This window comes from Alosa pseudoharengus, unplaced genomic scaffold, assembly GCF_046254945.1.
Source record: "Alosa pseudoharengus isolate Yale_2024_CS ecotype anadromous, Long Island Sound unplaced genomic scaffold, YU_APseudo_1.1 YU_APseudo_1.1_scf_15, whole genome shotgun sequence".
Taxonomy (NCBI): domain Eukaryota; kingdom Metazoa; phylum Chordata; class Actinopteri; order Clupeiformes; family Clupeidae; genus Alosa; species Alosa pseudoharengus.
In genome coordinates, this window is record NW_027468620.1 from 21741443 (window position 1) to 21763510 (window position 22068).

A 22068-nucleotide genomic window follows, 5' to 3' on the forward strand; every position below is an offset into this window, starting at 1 on the left:
ATATAGGCTTCCTGAAAGATAATCTGTCTACGATGATCCTAAACACCGGGGTGGGACATTTAGCTCAAAGTCTCAAAAAGCATCTGAGTCAACGTTCATTCCCAAACACCCATATAGGCTATTTCAACCCTTTATTTTCAAAGGTGATTCAAGTAAGGAAGAGCATGGCTCAAAGTAAAGTAACTAGGATCCTAGGACTGAAATAAATTCGTCAAAGTGAATCATTTGTGTCAAATCGCCATGTAGATTTATTAACGCACCCGTGATGATCTACATCTCCATTTACCAAATGTTTTAGAGCACACGTTGAGAGATTTATCCATGGCTATGGATAAATCTATTGCCTATGGCTATACCATGAGACTGAGACGCTTTTTGTTTGTTCGAAGTGCGTGTTTAGGGTGTGAGAGGGGAGTCGATGTGCTTTGATTCCAGCTTGTTAGTTCTAGTCTTTGCAATTAAAAACACATGTGTGTGTGAAGTATCCAAACAACGAAGTGTCCACTTCAATTGCGCTTTCCGTGATTTACACAGCTGCGTGAAATATACTGATATGCAAAACTATTAACTTTTCGCCAAGAGGTGGCAGCTTAAGTCCGCTTGATACTGTAAGCCATTGGTTCCCAAATGAGATTTTATTTGGGTCGCCAGCATAGCCTAGTGACAATTTATGTTGTGTAATAGGCCTAGCATTGGGCCTACCTTATATAGTTTGTTAACAGTCACGGTTTTGTCATAACTCCCTCTATGCATTTTTTCATTTAGAATAGCTCTGAAACCGGGGGGCGAACACGTCGCAGGGGGGGCGCCAGTGCGTGGATATCTCAATCGCAAAATTAAACAATATTTCTATTGGGCGCCTACCATGGACTAGGCTGGGTGAACTCAGCCTGATCTGCCAGCGATTTCTTTTTCGACTTCTTAAAAGATTGAGCTTGGTCTGGCGAAAGCCAGATTAACCATGGACCTCATAGTTGCAAAATGCATAGGAACATGAATCAGCCTATTATTTGCACAAACAATAACGGACAGTAGCTGTTCATCTTGGCCCATTAAGATGTGTATGAACAGTCTAGCAAAGCATTTCATGAATGCCCTTTTGGACATGTCAGTTATTTGCACCACTGGGTAAAACTGCATTTTGTTTTAGACTACTGCATAGACAATAAAGCTGAATATCATATGAACTAGATGACTAAACCTATGCATATGTAGAAGAAGAAACATTCACAAAAATCCATGACATAACCTCTCTTCTTGATAGCTGTTGAAAACTGCATGGAACTGACATAAATACATAAATACATTATGCTGCTGCTTTCCCAAATAAAATGTAGCCTACATGTGTACCTTTCATTAGTCCAGTGGCAATGGATGGACTGTGATGGAACTGCCCTACTTGTGATTGTTTAGAGCAGCGGTTCCCAAACTTTTCCCCCCGCGTACCACCGCCTACTGTACATTCCGACTCGGCTCGCGTACCCCCACCATCCGACACATAAACACATAAAAACGTAACGCATTCTATAACCGCCCCCCCCCCCCCCTTGACAATATTTGTCCGTTTCCCGGTTTTAGGTGCGTGCATTTGGTCAGTTAAAAAGTTATGAAAATTATAACAGCAGTATAATTAGCCTGCATAGTAGCCTAACTACATCCACATACAATATCTTATCTTATAATAGGCCTACAACAACGCATGACAAGGATGTATTCGTTTGGACAACATTAGGCTATACAGCCTAGAAAGGCTAAACTTAGGCTACCTTTAGTTTGTTAAATGTAAAGCCTAGCTATGTTACCTTTCTTGCCCATCTGAAATAACTCCTAGCTTTGCTCCTTCCCTCCTTTCTGTTTTTGTTGTTTTCAAAAACCTGTTATATCCGCGAAACTTTCCCCCCACGGACCATCCAACGCATTCAAAAGTAACGCATTCTATTAGCTATTCCAGGCGTTATGTTAAAAGGAATTATCCGGAGTAAAATGCACTTTAGATCGATTTACGGATGATTGGGGGTACATACGTTGACAGACATCCCAAGTCTTCCGGAAGGTCCGGGAGTCTCCCGCATATTGATAGCGGCTCCCTGATGCCCGCAAATTAGATAAAATCTCCCGGAATCTAGAGTGAGCGAGCAAGAGTGCACACATGAGACCGAAACTTCAAATCGTGTGTGCATCTCAGTGTAGCGCGCACACGACGGGGATGGAGAGAGAGAGAGAGAGAGGTAGTGCGTGTGTGCCAGAGAGCATCCTGATTGGCCTGTTTCAGTTCAGTTCAGTAGGAGCAGGAGCGTCATGGCAGAGGAAGAGTGCCCCCCAAATAGGAACATTTAAGACCCATTTTACATCAGACTACACTGTTTGTAACAGTGACTTTAGCATTGCAATGGCGGGTTAAATGATTGCAAAAGACATGTTGAGGTGAGTTTAACAAGTGTCATTTTATGTGCATATTATTCAGGACTAGCCTACTAGATGGCTATTTGCCAAGGCTACATAAAGACCAAACTACCAAAATCTACTTTATTATCACAATTTCTAACTATAGGCCTTCCTTATTTGGTGTGCTGAGTAGAGACAAGTAATTAACAAACATAGGATATTCATCACTATTTCAGTATCTAAGAAGGCTAAAGTATTTCAGGGGGTTCCTCCCTGAAATGGCTTTTTGCAGGTTGGGATGTCTGCGTTGAGTTGACATCAAAATCATGTCATTCGGATGTGTTTTGAGAAAGTTCGATTGTACCGTTTTCAGTCACACAACTCGTAGCCTGGAAGTGAGCAGGGCATTTCAATTTCGCCGCTACAAAACGCTATTTTTATACCTCTTCTACAGTTCCAAACAACATAACACTTACGTGGTAGTGAGTAGAGTGTCCCTAAAGCCAAACCGAAGTATCCCGAGGTCTTTATGTGGTCGAATAGAGAGTCCAGAATGAATTTCATCAAGCCAGTACCTTTCCGGAAATGTTGCCATCTTTGCTGTAGGAGTCTTATTGCTGAGTGTGTTGTAACAAGCTCTGGAAATTCACAATTTCGTCGCCTTTAAAAAAAAAAAAAAAAAAACATAGTCCAGTCCATACAACTTCATTTCAATTTCGAAAGAAATACTGGACTATGTTTTTTTTTTTTTTAAACGGCGACGAAATTGTGAATTTCCAGAGCGTGTTACAACACACCCAACAATAAGACTCCTACAGCAAAGATGGCAACATTTCCGGAAAGGTACTGGCTTGATGAAATTCATTCTGGACTCTCTATTCGACCACATAAAGACCTCGGGATACTTCGGTTTGGCTTTAGGGACCCTCTACTCACTACCACGTAAGTGTTATGTTGTTTGGAACTGTAGAAGAGGTAGGCGAAATTGAAATGCCCTGCTCACTTCCAGCCTACGAGTTGTGTGACTGAAAACGGTACAATCGAACTTTCTCAAAACACATCTGAATGACATGATTTTGATGTCAACTCAACGTATGTAGGCTACCCCCAATCATCCTTAAATCGATCTAAAGTGCATTTTACTCCGGATAATTCCTTTAATACACTCTAAAAAATACTGGGTTATTTTCTCAACCCAAACGTTGGGTTGAGGCTGTCAGGGCATTTTGTGGGGTTGTTTTTACTCATGTTGGGTTATTTTCTGTAACCCAGCTTGTTGGGTTGATAGTTTAGGACAGCGCCCCTCCTCTCTCCCACCTGACGTGGAGTACACTACCCAGCCCCTGGGTGACTTTAACACAGCTGCATAGTTATTTGAGAGTTCGAAAAAACATCGTTATTCTTCCAACCGTCCAGTCCACCAGCTGTCAGCATGCAATGGAAATCAGGCGATTTCGTAAGGTATGTATCTTTAACTTTTTTTTTAAAATGACTGATTTTAAAAGTCCACCCAGAGATGTAGAAGCTACCCTTCATGATATGAATGGATATTCTGCCTGCCAATTTCGTTCAGCCTCAAACAGGTTAACAATTGTGTCATTCATGCTAACTAACGTTAGCTAACATTAACTTACAATTACTGTTCATGTTAAATATACACAAAGACAGACTCATAAAAACATAGTTCTTTGTTCACTGGGTATGATCTGCTGACAGAAACAAAACGAACTTTTACAACGAACTAAAATGAGCATACCAAGCTGGTTGACATTAGCAGACCATATAGCTAGCATCAATGCTAATTAAATATGCTTTGTGGTGGTTGTAGCCTAGACTATGGTTGCAGCTAACGTTTGTCAGCTAATATTAGCCAACACAGTTGAAGTAATGTTAGTCTCTTCACAAGCCACACATACGGTAATAATAATGGCAAACAACATCTTATTAATTCATTCAGGGTAGCTTCATATTATAGCCATGTAACTTAACATTACTGGGTGTTTTTGGTTGTAGCAGAGAAGACGGGTTCTGGTTGTAGTAGCACTATCAGACAGTCTTTTAGATAACGTTACCCGGTAACGTTAGCATCTAGAACTAGCTGCTAGAAACTACAAGTTATTATAACTGCATAGGTGGTCATGGTTTCCGAGTGTGTTGCGCTAATATTTTGTCTCCTGGTGAATTTTTAATGTTTGTCAACATCATTCAATGATAATGGTTCATGAAAATCTTGAGATAAAGTTCTGTAAATAACAGTGATTAATATTTTTCTTTGATTCACAGGGGTGATCCCCAAAACGGACGGTGGAATCTGCCTGCCTTCATGGAAGTATCACAAGCTTTTTCTAGCTATCTGTTCAAAAAATAAACTGCCAAATAAATAAATGTCGAACTGTTTTATTTCATTGCATGGCTATTGTTGCCCATTGGATGGATTTTAAAACATTATATTGTAACATTAATGATTTGCAAACATGTATTTGAATTATTATAAATTAATAGTGATTGGATTAAGGAGAAAAATAAGATACTTAGAATAACCCATAAATTAGGTCAGCATAACCCAGAGATGACAGTGAAAATAATATAAATCCTGGGTTGTATAAGATAGCCTACCCAACAATTATGTAGGTTTAACCTAACAGTTTTGTTACGATAACCCAATGTTTGGGTTAGACTATCAACCCAACTCATTGGGTTGACCGAACAACCCAATTTTCGGGGCTAATATAACTCAGTGCTGGGCTCGACCACTATTTACCCAGTGGATGGGTTGAAATTGGGTTGTTTTTAACCCAATGTTTTTTAGAGTGTAAGCTGCCCTTTTTTTGATGAACACATACAGAGTTTATAAATGATATCCTTTAATTTCATGTTTCCATATCATTATGACCTGATTCGAAATTATGTATTTATTCATGAATTAATTACAAAAGATTTAACATTTTCATTTTATACCTGTCCGCCATAGCCCTTTTCATCTCGCGTACCCCCTAGAAGCTCGCGTACCACCGGGGGTACGCGTACCACAGTTTGGGAATCCCTGGTTTAGAGATTTTAAAGGTTTTGAGGCTACAAATTGTTTGGCAAGTGCTACAAATCTATTCACCTTTGCAGCGCCAGTAGGCTATGTGTGCGGCCGCAAACAGACATTCCAAACAAGCAGACACAAAAGTTTCAAGAGTGGGGGATGGAGTAGAAGATGAAGACAAATTCATTAATATGATTTATTTTTGGCAGCATGGATGTACAGGACTGTGCGGAGGTCATATTTTGTACCGCTATGCGGTACATCTAGTTCCAAAATTGATTCAATTCATTTTTTTCCTCAAAATTCTACACACAATACCCCATAAAGACAACATGAAACATGATTTTTCTGCAAATTTATTAGAAATAATGAACGAAAACATAATATGTACATAAGTATGTACAGCCTTTGCTCAATACTTTGTTGTGGCACCTTTGGCAGCAATTACTGCCTCAAGTCTTTTAGAATATGAAGCCACAAGCTTGGCACGCCTATATTTGGCCAATTTCACCCATTCCTCTTGACGCTAAAAAACATCCCTACAGCATAGGGGTGTAACGGTTCATGTATTCGTATTGAACCGAAACGGTACGGGCGTCACGGTTCGGTGGATGAATTTACACGGAGAATACACGGTATAAAAATAAATAAAACTCGTGTGCGGATTAATTAATGTCATGCGCAATTACTGTTAAGTAGCGAGAGTTACGGGAGTTCTTTAGCGACACCTAACGCAATCTTTAGCCTCGCCTTAGCTCTGAAGCTCTGATTGGCGCCTATGTTTTTTTTGTCAGGTCGTCGGTCGAGTCCGTCAGTCATTAGCAGCACTAAGGTTAGACCCACAAGAGTTAGAGGATCCGCTGGTCTCTTTAAGATCGTAAGTTTGAGAACTTCAGTTACAGTAACGTTAGTACAGGCGAAAGAGTGGTGGATAAGATGAAACTGTGTGTCGGCGTTGATCAGCAGTTGTTGGGTATGTGAGTGGAAAAAATGCTACACATATTCGAAGCCATCACCCAGATGATGTAGGCTACCAATCACTGAAACGAGGGGGAAAAAAACTTACCCTGCGCTTCAGCAGCCTTTGGATACACATAAAAATAGGGCCAAAACCTATGGCTTAAATTAAATGATTTCGTAATGACAGAAAGCTATGTAAATCGCGTGGTAATTACCTTTATGTTGGGGTAACTTGTAACTTCTCACATGAGGAGCTGGTAGTGTTAAGTGCATAGACAGCAAAATAAAGTGACAACGCTAACCAGGCTAATAAACAAACCATGCTACGGTGAGTAAACGTCAAAGGGCAAAGTCACGTGACTTCTAGTTGTAGTCTGTTTATCAAATAAAAGGAGCAATTTCGTTTTTTTTAAAAAGGCAAAATATTGTGATATTTTCACAGTTAGTAGGCTAGATTATTACTTTACACACAATACAAAAAAATATTGAGGCAAATTGTAGACCCTTCCATATACAACTAAACACAGATGTTGAAGGTCTTGCTTAAGTGGATTTTTAAAAATATTTTTTCTATGTAATTTGCACTTTCAGAAATAAGAGATGCTGTAGGCCTATTTTCAGTTTTATAGCTGATTGTCTTATTTTGTTTACAAGTTACAGATGGAGTCTGGGTACTTATTGTACTGTTTAGACTACATCTTACACACTTCAGGCTGTTCAGATAGCTCAGGGAAGAGACTGTATGACACTAGGTGGTACAGCCTGAGACATGTACAAAAAAAAAATGCTTTCTGCATTTTTGTTTTGCTTTTCCCTCCATTGTACCGAACTCGTACCGAACCGTGATGTCCGAACCGAGGTATGAACCGAACCGTGACTTCTGTGTACCGTTACACCCCTACTACAGCATGATGCTGCCATCACCATGCTTCACTGTAGGGATGGTGTTGGCCAGGTGATGAGTGGTGCCTGGTGTCCTCCAAACATTCTCGCCAAAGAGTTGGGTCTTTGCCTCATCAGACCAGAGAATTTTGTTTCTCATGGTCTGAGAGTCTTTCAGGTACCTTTTGGCAAATTCCAGGCGGGCTGCCATGTGCCTTTTACTAAGGAGTGGCTTCCGTCTGGCCACTCTACCACAAGCCTGCTTGGTGGAGTCCTACAGCGATGGTCGTCCTTCTTGAAGGTTCTCCTCTCTCCACAGAGGAACCCTGGAGCTCTGTCAGAGTGACTATCGGGTAATTGGTCAGTTTAGAGGGTCAGCCAGCTCTGGAGGCCACTGTGCTCATTGGGCTCATTTTCTGTACCCTTCCCCAGATCTGTGCCTCGACACAATCCTGTCTTGGAGGTCTACAGACAATTCCTTCGACTTCATGCTTGTTTTGTGGTCTGACATGCACTGTTAACTGTGGGACCTTATATAGACAGGTGATCGCAAAGGCTGTGAATACTTATGTACAAGTGATTTTTTCATTTTTTATTTTTAATATATTTGCAAAAATCTCAAACAAACTTTTTAAGTTTTCATTATGGGGTATTATGTGTAGAATTTTGAGGGGGAAAAAATAATTGAGTCAATTTTTGAACAAGGCTGTAACATAACAAAATGTGGAAAAAGTGAAGCGCTGTGAATACTTTCCGTATGCACTGTATACAGAATCACTCTGACACATTTGTACACAAAAGTGAAGCTGTATGTTGTGAATTGTTCTGAAATTTCCTCTGTCTGGATGAAGGGCCAGATGCTGCAGGGGAATACCCAGGGCCAGGGCTCAGGTCCTCCAGTAAATGAGCATGTGAGCATGTCTAATGTGCATGTTGTTTCTTTTATTGTGGAAAGCACAGTAATATTTTTTGTGCAGGACATTGGCCAAGATAAATAGCCTACATTGGAAAGAGTGGTGGTTTCTGCAATCAGTTTGACGGATATTATCCCAGAGGAGAATGTCACCAACACAGAGAGATTTGTGTTCTGGATTCTTTTGGACCTCAAATTGATGGTGCCTTTCCGTCCTCCAGGCTACCTCAAAAAATACTTATGAGCAGAATAGTTTAGCGTGCCAGCATAGACAGTCCTGGAATGGTGGACTGTGCAGCGCGTGAATAAATGTTATTCATGACGTTAAAAACCATGCACAATGATGTTAAAAACCATGCAAAGTTAGCAATGTTGTCATACCTGTTGTCAAACCGTGTTCTACGGTTAGTTAGAGTGTTTAGACTTAGGTTTGGCCGGTGCGTTACAGCCTAAAGCGGAGGTTGGGGGCATAAGGACCGAGACCGGCCCGCATGTAGTGTTCATGTTTATGTTTATGATGATTCAATATAGCTCAGTTATAAACTCAACAAATCTCTGGAATGGTACAATAGGGTAGATCATGGTATTGTAACATTTGATAGGCGAGACAAGGACTGCCAATTTAGCAACATATATGTCATGCATTTCAGACCAGAATTATTGGAGAACCGAATGCTCAGTGGCCGCTCAAGTTTCGCTAATAAAAAGCTCAAAACAGTATATGTTCTAAAGATTGAGTCGTAGTCTACCAGTCACGTCAAATTACAGTATATCTTGTCATATTCTTACTTCAATTAAGCTAAATTACAGAAACGAGGATACATCTGACAGCCACCTATAGGCCCATTTGACAGGTGGGTGGGACTTGACAGTGCGCTCCAATCGCAGTTGGTGACATGGCCATGCGCTTGCGGAATTCCCCCAACAGTCCGGGGCTTTCCAGATGTTAGTGAACAACTCGTGTTGTGAAGAGTTGCTTCGCCGAGTAAACACTGGGATTGTCTTTTGGAATACAAACAGCACCTGAAATTGGTGTTCATTCTTCAGCATTCAGGAGGATTTTTGATAATTAGCTATTCGCTTCGTTTGCTCTTTATTTCTTGTTCTCTGTTGATTTCTGTTTCGCAAGTGTCTGCTGGTAATGACCAACATCTGGACTTCACACCTAGAAGTAAGACAGCACCATTATTTGAATATCTTATGACAGCCTAATGAAAATGTCACATAATTCGATATAACGTGTTTACATTAGTTGCACGCTGTTGCACATACGGGCTCTGTTGTGCATTTACTGCGATGTGTATGCTACCCTAATGGACAGATGAATCTTGCTTGTTAAAACTTTATTTCATTCACAGATCCCTGTGTTATCTGAAACTTTGTGAATGAGAGTAGGCCAATGCAAATGTATAGTGTATATCGTGTAATTTATTATGTTAAAAACGCAAAACTTTGATAAGTGCTTAAAGCAGGATGCACACTTATCTGGAAATTCCCTTGGAGGAGTTTTGCGTTTTGGGCAGGCTACCTAAAAGCGTGCTCGCCTTATTGCTAAGGGGAAAAGGGGGAATTACATCCATGGGAAATAACAGTACCTGACTGATCTATAAACGTTTTGTTAACAGTTGCAGAGTAAAATAAGAGCCGATGACCCTGTTGCAAACGGCATGTCGGGAGGACTGAGGTACGTGCCTGTCAATGTAAATCGTAGCTATGCAAAATTGTATTGACACATTAAATTAGATTAACTTTTAACGTATGCCTAGGTTCCAAGGGTATATCAGGCACATTTCTTTCTCCACTATGAGTGGGTAATTTTGGCAATCTTATTGAAGATCTAGAGGAAATGTTGAATTGCTATGTGAAGTTATGTAGCCTGACTTTGTTGATACATCAAGCAGGTTGTCAACTGTGTCTGTGGGTGGAAAACTACAGACCTTGAACACTTACAAAATGTGTCATTTCTTAATGAATGATTATAAATTGATGTTACTTGATTGGCAGACAAATTGTCATTGTCTTAGGCCTCTGCTGAAAATGTTTAGAAATGTCTTAACTTCCTGTGACAATGCTTGAAAAAAGCCAGAAAATTGTCGTCTCAAAGTTTGTTATTTGTCACATATGTCTTGCTGTTATTTTTTAATCTTTATGTCAAAATATTTTATCCAATAGCCCAAGGTTTTTGGTCCTATAGATAGACATTATCATACTTCACCTTAGAGCATGAACTATATGCATATGAGCATTTGTCATCACTTTTGTGAAACCACCTCTTGTTCCTGTCACCAGTTCATGAATGAAAGTCTTCAATCTTCAAAGTTCAATTCCACCCAAAGCTGCTGCAAAGTAAATACATTGTCATTGTCAAAAAGAATGAGGTAGATAGATAGATAATTAGATAGATAGATAGATAGATACAGTAGATAGATAGATACTTTATTGATCCCCAAGGGGAAATTCATGGCAATGTATTTCACAGTTCAGTGGGATAGTGCTTGAGGTAAGAAATGTCTGTCACCCCTCTCTCTACCTTAAGAACAGAACACAGGAAGCTGTTGACTGCATTGGGCAATAGGGGGTAGAATGATTTGGGGCAATCCCGTGAACCCCTATGGGGTATTCCATGTCACTGTTGGCAGGAATGTGTTTCAGACTGATTTTAAGGCTGTGTAATTTCAGAACATAAAGAGAGAGTGAGTGTGTGTTTCTGTTTGATCAGAAATCCATTTCAAAAACAATTACCTTGCATCTCAAAATGCATCTCAGTCACCCAACATCACAAAACAAAACTACTTATGAAATAATGGCATGGAGGTCACACTTCAGAATTAATCTGTTCTCAAGTATGTAGAATGAGAGCACTGGCGTGCATTTCTCACTCTGACATCAGTGGCAGTACTGAGTCGGTATTCACGGGGCTTTCCTTTTTTTCTGCAGTACACTTCCTGGAAGTAACATGAGCAAGCAGGGTGGAGGGAGGGGGCGATAGAGAGAGACAGAAAGAGAGAGAGAGAGGGCGACAGAGAGGGAGCGAGACAGAGAGCAAGGGCCATCGTGTAGCCATCTGAAAGTGAAAGCAATTTTGAATTTGTCATTTCTCGAACACCAAAACCGTCTTTGTGTTCTGACGTGTTGTTTTTTCTTTGTAGTGTCAGGAGGAGTCTTCTAAAAGACTAAGACAGCTTAGCATGAGTTTTCGCTGACTATCGTACGTGTTCCTGGTGCTGTGTACTTAGGAAACACAGCTTCCGCAAGCTAATCTTCTGCTTGCCTCAGTGCCTGTGTCAGAGGCAGATGTCTTCTCTGTTTCTGAGACACGTCTTAGACCAGTATTAGTTCTGTTTTCTTATATTTACATTCTTCACTGTTTCAGAATGGATGAGTCCCAATATAGCATGAAAATGCTAGAGAGTGAGGTAAGGTACTTTTTATAAGCAATGTTATATTTGTGGATAATGAGTTGTAGGATGTCTCACTGTCAGCAATAAACAGTGTTGAAGCTCAGCCAGGTTTGTTTACATCAGTTCAGTTTTTGACAAATGTGCTGGCCTGACTGATTTCTCTTATATTTTTTCTCCATAGTTGTTAATGGAGAGCAGTTACATAGAAAATGCCTTCATGCCACATTTAGACATAAAGAGTGAACCTTATGCCATTGAAACAGGTGAGATGGGAGTGCCCAATTCTAATTTATAATCTGTACTGAGGAAATGTGTTTTGTGTCCAGACTAGCAGTAATTTCAAGACAGAGCTTTATTGTTTAAACCAAGTTTAATATATTTCTTATTTCATTCTCTGATCTATTTATCCTTAAGTATATATTCATAAAAGACTCTTTCCTTTTTTCAAAGTTGATGGACCCTATTTACAAATCATAGAGGAACCAAAACAGGTAATTCATATTTTTAACATTTTGTACTGTACTGTACACATATGCTAGTATGAATAATCCATGATCATCAAAGTGTCTGTCTGATCTTGAAAGCTGGTATTTCTTGTTGATCCAAGAATCTTAGACATGTGGTTTGACATGGTGTCAGGCTGAAATTGGCATGTGTTTTTATGGCTTTCCCCCATTCACGTTTCCTCTGTGTGTTGTCAGCGAGGCTTTCGCTTCCGATATGAATGTGAGGGACCATCGCATGGAGGGCTGCCTGGAGCGTCCAGTGAAAGAAACAGAAGGACGTACCCCACTGTCAAGGTCAGCCCATGTTCCTCCGTCCAACATTTTACTTTCTAACATGTACCAATACACTAAACTAAATGTGTGTGTGTGTGTGTGTATGTGAAAAAAGGCTACATGCACAATACTGACAAATGCTTACAGAAGATTAGGCTACTTTAGTGATAAACTAGGCTCCATAATGAGGCCCCTTTAACAAACTCCTACTTTGACAACGCAGGTGTGTAACTACATGGGCCACGCTCGAGTGGAGGTGCAGCTGGTGACACACACTGACCCTCCGCGTGTCCACGCTCACAGTCTGGTGGGGAGGCAGTGCAATGAGAATGGGACCTGCATGGTGGACGTCGGACCCAATGACCTCCAGGCACAGTGAGTGTCCTTCAGACCCTTGCCTACAGTGCCTACCTGATAAAGACGATATCAGGGCTGGCTTAATTTGAGACTAGACCTGTGTATACCTTATGGAGAACTGTTTATTGTGCTTTCAGCATACATATAGTGGTAGTGGTAGCTGTGGGTTCAATTCCCGGCCTCCACCATTGTGCCCTTGAGCAAGGCACTTAACCCCTAGTTGCTCTGGGGACAATGCTTTTTGGGTCTAAAACACACCAATTCAATCTTAACCAAACTCTATTCTATTTTCCAGTCTGCATTTGCGGTGCAATATTCTTCCTCACTGTTTTGCTGTCTCTGTCTGTGTGTGTGTCCAGGTTCAGTAATTTGGGTATTTTGCACGTCACCAAACGGGGCGTCATGGAGGTGCTGACCAAGAGACTGAGAGAGGAGAGGAGAAGGCAGAGGGAGTCAAACTACCATTTCAGTGGTAAGAGACTTCCATCAGTTACCACCATCATACCTGCACTGACTATACCTGTGTTCAGATCAGCCACACATTCACCATAGTGCACTATATAATATATGGATGTTCTGATCACAGGTTATAACTTGAATGAAACAATTCACCAGTGAATTATTGGTGGTCAGTGAATGATTAGTATATTCCTAATATTTACACAGCAAATGTGTATTCCATCTTCTGTTCATGGTAGTTGTGTTGAGTTGTTGAGTTATGAATATATCCAGCTGCCCTAGCAGTAAGTGAGCTGAATTCCTGAGCTGAATTTCATCCTTCCTTGTTCCTCATGTCCTCCTTCTTCTCTCCTTGTCATACTCACAGACGCAGACCAGCAGACTATTCTTAACGAGGCCAAAGAACTGAGCAAGTCCATGGATCTCAACATTGTGCGGCTGAAGTTCACAGCGTACCTCCAGGACAGCACAGGGGCATTTACTAGAGCCCTGAAGCCTGTCATCTCCAACGCCATCTATGACAGCAGTGAGTCTAACTCCCTCCGGCTTTAATAAGCACTCCATGACATTTAACTGTACGTTGCTAAACAGTATATTTCGTATTTGTATTTGTATTTTTTATTTGTATTTGTATTTTTTATTTGTATTTTTTATACTGTTGTATTGTATTGTTCTTACCATGCAGTTGCATATTGGCGCATTATCATTATTTTAAACAAAGCATTATTATAGTATAATTGTAATAAATCTAGTTTTTCTAATGGACCGGTTATTTCTTTCATGTCAGAATTCTGCCTAAGCTGACTGACTTGTCATTTTCAAGGTTTTTAGCAAAGTCCAACACTACCGTAACTTTGTTTTTCTTTTCACCCAGAATCACCCAATGCCTCAAACCTGAAGATCTCACGTATGGACAGGACCTGTGGCTCTGTTTTGGGTGGTGATGAAGTATTTCTGCTTTGTGATAAAGTACAAAAAGGTGAGTGAGTTTTAGTCCGTAAAATATAAATTTAAATAATAAAATATAAATCTAAATAATCCCAATTTTCAGAATTTCTGAAAAAATGAAAAAGATTCCCTGTGAAAGAGCTCATGCTGATCTGCTTGTTTTTGTTACCTCCAGATGACATTGACATTCGCTTCTTTGAGGAAGACGATGAAGGGGGTTGGGAGGCCTTTGGAGATTTCTCTCCCACAGATGTGCACAAGCAGGTGTGTGGACGCAGCTATAGCTTGTTTTAGGTGTATGGCCATCAGGCTGCCCATCACCTCCTGCTCTCTTAACATCTGTTATGTCTTTGTGATTAATGCTGAACTTCACGGATAAACCGGAAAACAGGTCTAATTACATCTGCTTGTGTAGTGATAACATTGATTCTGACAGGGATTCAGTGATCGGCAAATTGTTAATAGTGTTGACCTGCTTTTTCAATTCTGTTTCATTGTCTGTATTTTAATGTTTTGTACAAAAGCATTTTTACAACCATCAACACTGATTTGAGTATCCAATTTAATCAGTGGTCCAGACAAACACTGCTGTTTTATATATGCCTATATACCTATATACAATTATTTATAATTATTTGTACAATCTATGTGTCAGAATCAATGTCAACAAGCCTATGTGATTAGACCTGTTTTTGTGGTTAGTCTTCGTTTTTAGACGTTTGGCATTAAACCTCATTCTCTGAAGAGTTTATCAGCTGTGACCTACCTAAATCACTGGTTCTGCAGTTGGTGGCTAATTCTGTGTATCTGTGTTTTTTGTCTGTGCGGTAACCTTTGACATACAGACACACACTATAGACAAATGTGAAACCTTGAAACTGATATTTTCTGAACTGGTTATCATACCACAAAAAATATTGTACCGTTACAACCCTAGTCGCCTCTGTCGCATACTTGGTTCATAGTCACATGGCAATGATAACTGGATAAAAGTGCAAGAGCAGGTGAAATCAACTTAATTTGTTTCAGTTCACATTTATAGAATCTAGGAATTAACCACAGCATAGAGCATTGCATAGTAGACTTCCTGTATTTGGCTTTGAGTGGTTTTCTAAATGTTGGTTTCCATTCAGTATCATATCAGTATAACTGACTTATGTCTTTCTCCTTTACCTGCTTGCAGTATGCCATTGTGTTTAAGACTCCACCGTACCACAGCACAGAGATTGACAGAGCAGTTACAGTGTTCCTGCAGCTAAAGAGGAAGAAAGGAGGAGATTGCAGTGAACCCAAACAGTTTACCTATGTGCCTCAAGTTCAAGGTAAATTTCAGTGCAACTTCCACATTCCCTTGCCGTGCTCTAGTAATATAGAAGCTAAAGCTTGTGACAAATATAGCATTCAAACGTCAGTCTGATCTCATTTTTAACACATTCTTCTTTTCTTTCTCTTTCTTTATCACTGCTTCATCTGTGTTGTTCAGATAAAGAGGAAGTCGAACGGAAACGGCAAAAGTCCCTGCCTCACCCGCACTTTGACTCATGGCCTGGGCCCCAGGGTGGGGCAGGCGGCTCGGGGAGAGGCGCCGGGGGATTCGGAGGCCCAGGTGGAGGCATGGGAGGTGGAGCAGGTGGGCACTTTTTGACTCAAGACATTACATTCCATTGTCATTTAATTGAGGCTCTTATCCAGAGCGTCTTACAGGGAACTCACTACAGGGACAGTCCCTTTGGAGCAACCTTGCTCAGGTGCACACTGGTGGGAGCCTATCGCATTGCACTCACAACCTTCTGGTGTTCTACCAGGACCTCTAGCTCACCACCACTACTCCATCACACATCATTCACCGTCATCAGTCCCATGTAGCCAAAAAACATAGTGAATATTGACTTTTATCCTTCTGCAGGCTGCGTCCTAGTCCAAATCTCTTTATTGCATAAATCTTGTGAAGCTCTTCCGAGCTCTCTGCTATGCATCACTTAGAAATACACAAAGTACATTTTTAAACAGACACTTACTTTAGATGTCTGGCCAAACTCTGCAGGCTACAACCGCTACAACCATCAGATGGATGGCCCGGGCTTCTATGGCGGCGGGTGTGGAGGGTTCGGTGGCGGTGGAGTGCTGCACATGTCTGCTTCCTCTGGGCATCAAACATCGGCAGTCCAGCAGCAGCAGGCAGCAGCAGCCAGTAGCCCATCACCCATTCCAGTGCAGCAACAGCTCCTCCAGATCGGTAAGCTTCCACGGCACGCAGATAGGGTCTGGGCCACGCCGCAGCCGAGCTGGGCTGAGTTACCTGTAGTTACATCGATTTTGCAGTATTGCAGGCTTACTATTGCCTTGAGTTGAGACTTACCCTGAAATACTGTAGTTGATATAATTTACACTTAAGATGTTTTTTTTGTGTGTGTGTACACATGAGATTTTTTTCCCAATTGTATTTCCATATTTACACCTCTTTCACTGTATGATGCCATTATCTTAGCTTGGCTTTACAATAAAGTGATCTTGGGGAATAGGGGAAGATATTTTTTTCACGGTTCACATGATAACTGTACGTGACATGTTTACTGTCACCGACACTGAGTCTGTGCTGTCCCTCTACTGTGTCGTGCAGCTGCGTTCCTGCAGAACAGAACCACGTACACGGCCAAGCGCACGGCGCGCGCTCTGCTGGAGTACTGCAGCAGCGGGGACGTGCGCCCCCTCCTGGCCGTGCAGAGACACCTGTGCGGGGTGCAGGACGAGAACGGAGACACGTGAGTCCAGCCTTTGTGAACACCTCTTCTTCACATCTCTTACGCCTGTGCAGCGTTTGTTGTTGTTGTTGTTGTTGTTGTTGTTTGATGTGCTGGTTGTTTTTGTGTATGTGTTGTGTTGTTGTTGACCGTGTTGCTGTTTGCGTTGTCGTTGCGGCCCCAGGCCCCTGCATCTGGCTATTATCCACCAGCAGCCGGCGGTAGTGCAGCAGCTGCTCCACTCCATCGTCGGCATCCCACAGCAGAACATCATCAACAGACTCAACCACCTGGGGCAGGTGAGGACACACTCCTAAACAGACAGTCCCTCTGCTCGTTCACCAGTCTTCCTGCCTTTTTTTTTCTGTGCACATATAATTCCATTAGCTAGCTCAATTAAAAAACACCAGTTCATTAAATGCCATTTTTGCTTTCATAACATGTTTACATGTTGACATATTCATGGGTGCATGCTTTTAGTCTAAGAGAGGCCACCCACACAGTGCACAGAGGCATATTTTACAAAACAAAAACAGGGTAAAAAGGACATTTCTCATAAATGCTCTCATTAATACTCTGTTAATAAATGGATCGACAAAGGCAGAGTGTAACACAAATACTTGTCCCAGTTCTCCATAGCAAGTCATAGCATCATCTTTTGGGTTAGAAAAAACTTTCAAAACATCCTTACCATCCATTACTCTTCCTACTCAAATACAGATGTTGAGTGCTGTTATGTATTCCTAATGTTCTCTCTATCCCTCCCTATCTATCTCGCTCTCCCTCTCTCTCTTTCTGTCTCTTTCTCTCTCTCTCTGGCCAGTCGCCGCTGCACCTGGCTGTGATCACCCGCCAGTTGAGGGTCGTGGAGCTGTTGCTGAGGGTCGGGGCGGACCCCTCGCTCCTGGACCGGGACGGACGTACTGTTGTCCACCTGGCCGCCCTCGGTGGCGACGAAGTCATACTTCGTCTCCTGCTCACACACCTAGGGGAGCGACACGCCCACCTGGTCAACACAGCTGACTTCTCAGGTGAGAGAGAGGGAGAGTGTACATGGAACTCATAGGCTGCCACAGACCCGGCTGCAGAGTATAGTAACAGAGGGGGCATTTGGTATTTCCAAGGGGGCACAAGTGCTTTTTTGTGCTTGGCGGCATAGACATTTTATGTCACAGTTGATGAATTAATAGCCTAATGTACTATCAATGCCTAACCACGAGTAATGTCCACGAGTGTAGAGCCCCAGCTGTTTTTCTAACATTCTAACAACATGCCTACCTGACCACCAAGTGTGAGTTCTCTGCCACTGCGTGTAGCAGTGAGTAGAAAGTAGACCGTATCTACATGAAATACAGTAGTAATAGAATAGAAACTAGTGAAAATAGAAAAAAAAGTGTTGGTCATACTAGGGAGACACCCCCCCCCCCCAGAGCGCTGGCTCTGGTCTGTCATTAAAAAAACTTTTCGTTTTTAGCTAGTTTTCCTTCTGTAGTGCTGTTTGCTATGTAACATTGTCAGCTGGTTTTCCTCCCTGAAGCAAAAGTAGATAGATAGATAAATGCATAGATAGATAGAGTGACAGAGATCATTTCAGATTCACATAGGAAAGGTGTTCAATTTTATGTGCTATTAGATAGATGGATAGATCCAGCATGTGTGTGAAGCTTTACTCATCCATTGGCCGTCTCTCTCTCTCTCTCTCTCTCCTCTCCCAGGCCTCTACCCTCTGCACCTGGCTGTGAGGAGGGGAGGCGAGCGCTGCCTCAAACTCCTGGTTGAGTCAGGGTCCAAGATCAACGCTCAGGAGCAGAAAAGTGGCTGCACCTCCCTGCACCTGGCCGTCAAGGAGAACCTCTTCAAAGTGGCCTGTGTGCTCCTCACCGAGGTACTGGCCTCATCTGCTTTACTACACTCTTGTAGTCAATGCTCCACAGCCCTCTGAACAATATGCTACATTATTGAAACGATGTTAGCCGTAAGGTACTTTTTGAAAGCTGGAGCATGAACCTTCACCTCATTCAATGTTGTGTTTAAATACCCCATTGTGTCGATGCTGAAGCCTTCGCGATTCTTACATGGGTCTGATGATGAGTCATTTTGTGATATGAGAAATGGCAGAAATGGAAAATTATATTACTGTCAAGTCAAAGAGTAGTGATACCAAAGTGCATCCAGAACCTGATGACAAATTGTGTGTTTTTTTATTTTATTTGATTACGCAAGGTTGGATTACTTAAAAAATTCAAGTTTTTTTTCAATTTCCTGAAATTGAATGGATTTGGAGAGACAAAGTTTCCATCCGACAGCAGTGAAATTCATGTTTCTAATTGAGGGCACAGTTAAAATGTACACAATGAGCTCATTTGAATTCAGTTATTTAGATAGTTGTGTTATTATAACCTGAGGGACGTGTGTACGTCAGAGAGGTTTTCTGTGGAATTTCAGAATGAGTGTACAGTATGTTCCCACCACAATGTGCGCAAGCCAGATCACATTCAGTTGCCTCTGTTTCACAAGCACCCCCTCACTCTCCTCTCCTCTCCTCTCCTCTCCTCTCCTCTCCTCTCCTCTCCTAATGGGCTTGTCCATTCCTTCCCTCTAGCTCAAGGCAGATGTGAATGTTTGTACGTTTGGAGGAAACAGTCCCCTCCACCTGGCTGCTAGTCAGGGCTCCCCTCCTCTGTGTTCCATGCTTATTGCTGCAGGTGAGATACTTCACAGTTTTGCTTGTTATCATGTCTGTGCTGTTTTAAACTTTGAAGGCATCTGTGACTCTCTGAAAGGGTGCTTCCCCACAGGAGATAAGGAACTTGCCAAGCTGACTAACTAGTTTGAGTTTGAGATTGAAAATTCAGCTTGAGAATTTCTTAAGATTACTAAATGTAATAACTTGAAGTTGCTAACCTGCAACTTGACGTTGGTTAGTTAGATTTGCATGCTTTTGCTTTAAGCTTCAGACAGGAACAGCTGAGTAAGACCGAAAGTGTCGTGCGTTGTGCAGCCTGGACTGAAAAAGAAATACAACTCTGTACTCTTGCAGGTGCCAACAAAAGCCTGGAGAATGACGAGCCACTCTTCTTCAGTTCCTCTTCCTCCGACGAGGATGAGGAGGATAGACGCGTGAGACCAGCAGACAGCAGACAGACTGAGGAGGATATTGGTGGACAGGTCCAAGCAGTGTCGTCCTCCCTGGAACGAATCCAAATAAACCCACGTAAAAGACCAGCAGGGGGACACAAACCGTTTGATCTGGCCAAATGTCAAAAGGTAAACATGCCTGTGGTCACACTCTCATAACTAATTGAAAGGTTTTCAGCAGCCTCTCTTGACAATATTTTTCAGCAGAGTATTTAAGACAAAGCAATTTGAGGTCCAGTTCATGCTAACATACACTTGGTTTGAAAAGTGAATACATAATCAGAGCTTTTCTACCTGTATACCATAGTAGACATTAAGACAGGCATTCAGTAGACTTCCTACCAGTCTGAGACTAATGAATAAGCTTTTATTGAACTCTCTCCAGGTGAGAAACATTCTCGACAGTATCTCCAGGCTTCAGACTAGTCCCCACACAAACAAGAGACCCAAACCAAGCACAGAGGAAAGCGGTGAGCAAACCATCTCCAACAGTCAATCACTCCGCCATATTGAAATGGCTTTACATGGAACTGTCTGGTGTCTCCCCCTAACCCTGATTCTCTTTGAACTCTGTGAAGCAGGGAGCAGTCAGCCACTAGATGGGGCTATGATGGAGAAGCTGTGTGGTCTCCTCGACCAGAGCCGAGTGCCCTGGAAAGAGCTGGCAGAGAAACTGGGCATGCTCACCTTGGCCCACCTGTACCAGGAGAGTCCATCACCGTGTCAGAACCTTCTAGAGAATTACCAGGTGAGTGAGAGGGGGCTTCTGTTTTAAAAAAGTTGAGTTCAGCCCTTTGGTATTTGTGTTTGTAAGCCTGTCTAAGAGTTTTGACATGTTTGTAATGCTTAATTTTGTGTGTGTGTGTGTGTGTGTGTGTGTGTGTGTGTGTGTGTGTGTGTGTGTGTGTGTGTGTGTCTAGCTGGCTGGAGGTGCAGTTGAGGGACTGGTGGAGGCCCTGCAGTCTTTGGGTATAAATGAGGGCGTGAGACTACTGAGACAGACACAGGTCCGAGAAGATAAGCAGAGCACAGGTATGGGCCACGTACACACAAACACACACACACTGTCCATGTCTTTCTCTCTCTCTCTCTCTCTCTCTCACACACACACACACACACACACACAGCCCATCTCTCTCTCTCTGACACGCACACATTCACACTCGCTTTCAGTTATCCCATTATGCTCCTAAATCTACGCCTGCACAAAATCAATTAGCTGTACAGACAGCAAAAGGGGTCATCACGACCATGTTTTTCAAGTCCATCAGGACCATGTTTTTCAAGTCCATCACGACCATGTTTTTCAGGTCCATCAGGACCATCGTTTTCGCAGTGCACATAATTATTATAGTGACTCTGAAAGCCTTGATTAACTGAATCCAGTACATTAGTGCATCTAGAACATCATTTGGAGTGCTGCTGTCATGTCCAGCCTTTAACGGGTTCCTCTCCTCCCTTCCTCCTCCAGTGGACACAACGGTGGACAGCGGCTTTGGCAGTCAGGGGATTGAGGACGAAGATGGCGAACTTCCTGCCATGGCAACTTCTTAACTGATAGGATATGCAATATCAGTGAATGCTAATTTGTCCGGTACCAGCGGTTTGGTCTGAGGGTTTATGGATGAATATTTCATAGCCCTAAAGCACCTTCAGAAATACATGGCTGGAGAGAACTTCTTAACTTCAATATCAGTGAATGCTAATATCTATGAGACAATGTAAAAACCTCAATGGTGACATGGTTGTTAATATTAATGATATGTTATCTATACTGTATAAACTTTTTTTCTTCACCTCAGATTTACCATATTTTACTAATGATTTGTTATATTATATTTTAGCGTCGTTGCAGTGTTTTAATGGAGTAGTGTTGGTTTGACTGTAGACATTTTGTGTGTTGGAAGCAGTATAATTGTTACTCAGATTGCTTAAACTTTACGTGTCTAAAAAAAAAAAACATTTGTTGATATAAATTAATATATTGACTCTCACTATTCACATCTTTTCATCTGGTTGTAACATAAAGCTCCATGGGCAACAAGTTAAATGATGTGCAAAGTCTAAAGTCGAA

The 22068-nt window shown here is 41.9% G+C and overlaps 1 protein-coding gene across 3 annotated transcripts; it reads left to right on the forward strand.

The window, feature by feature from the left end:
- Positions 1-3243: 3243 nt before the first annotated feature.
- Positions 3244-21795, forward strand: nfkb2 (nuclear factor of kappa light polypeptide gene enhancer in B-cells 2 (p49/p100)). Of its 3 annotated transcripts, none has more exons than XM_076285898.1 (24): positions 3244-3327; positions 9797-9855; positions 11545-11587; positions 11754-11835; positions 12023-12063; positions 12274-12372; positions 12575-12726; positions 13068-13180; positions 13535-13693; positions 14042-14146; positions 14291-14379; positions 15299-15437; positions 15599-15745; positions 16160-16351; positions 16736-16877; positions 17041-17155; positions 17680-17887; positions 18572-18741; positions 19459-19561; positions 19897-20123; positions 20380-20464; positions 20573-20742; positions 20915-21026; positions 21466-21795. In XM_076285898.1, exons 2-24 carry the CDS (start codon positions 9839-9841, stop codon positions 21546-21548), a joined length of 2793 nt encoding a protein of 930 aa, XP_076142013.1. In that variant the 5' UTR covers positions 3244-3327; positions 9797-9838; the 3' UTR covers positions 21549-21795. The 3 variants fall into 3 exon arrangements, with proteins under 3 accessions (XP_076142013.1, XP_076142011.1, XP_076142012.1); XM_076285896.1 differs by lacking the exon at positions 3244-3327 and adding an exon at positions 8912-9342; XM_076285897.1 differs by lacking the exon at positions 3244-3327 and adding an exon at positions 8922-9342 and having other exon boundaries at positions 20576-20742.
- The last annotated feature ends 273 nt before the right edge of the window (positions 21796-22068 follow it).

Coding starts and splice junctions, on each gene's coding strand:
- nfkb2 (XM_076285896.1), top strand. CDS start 9,313: ATGACCAACATCTGGACTTCACACCTAGAA. Junction 13,181..13,534: donor GTCAAACTACCATTTCAGTG/GTAAGAGACTTC, acceptor TCATACTCACAG/ACGCAGACCAGCAGACTATT. Junction 18,742..19,458: donor CCTGTGTGCTCCTCACCGAG/GTACTGGCCTCA, acceptor CCTTCCCTCTAG/CTCAAGGCAGATGTGAATGT.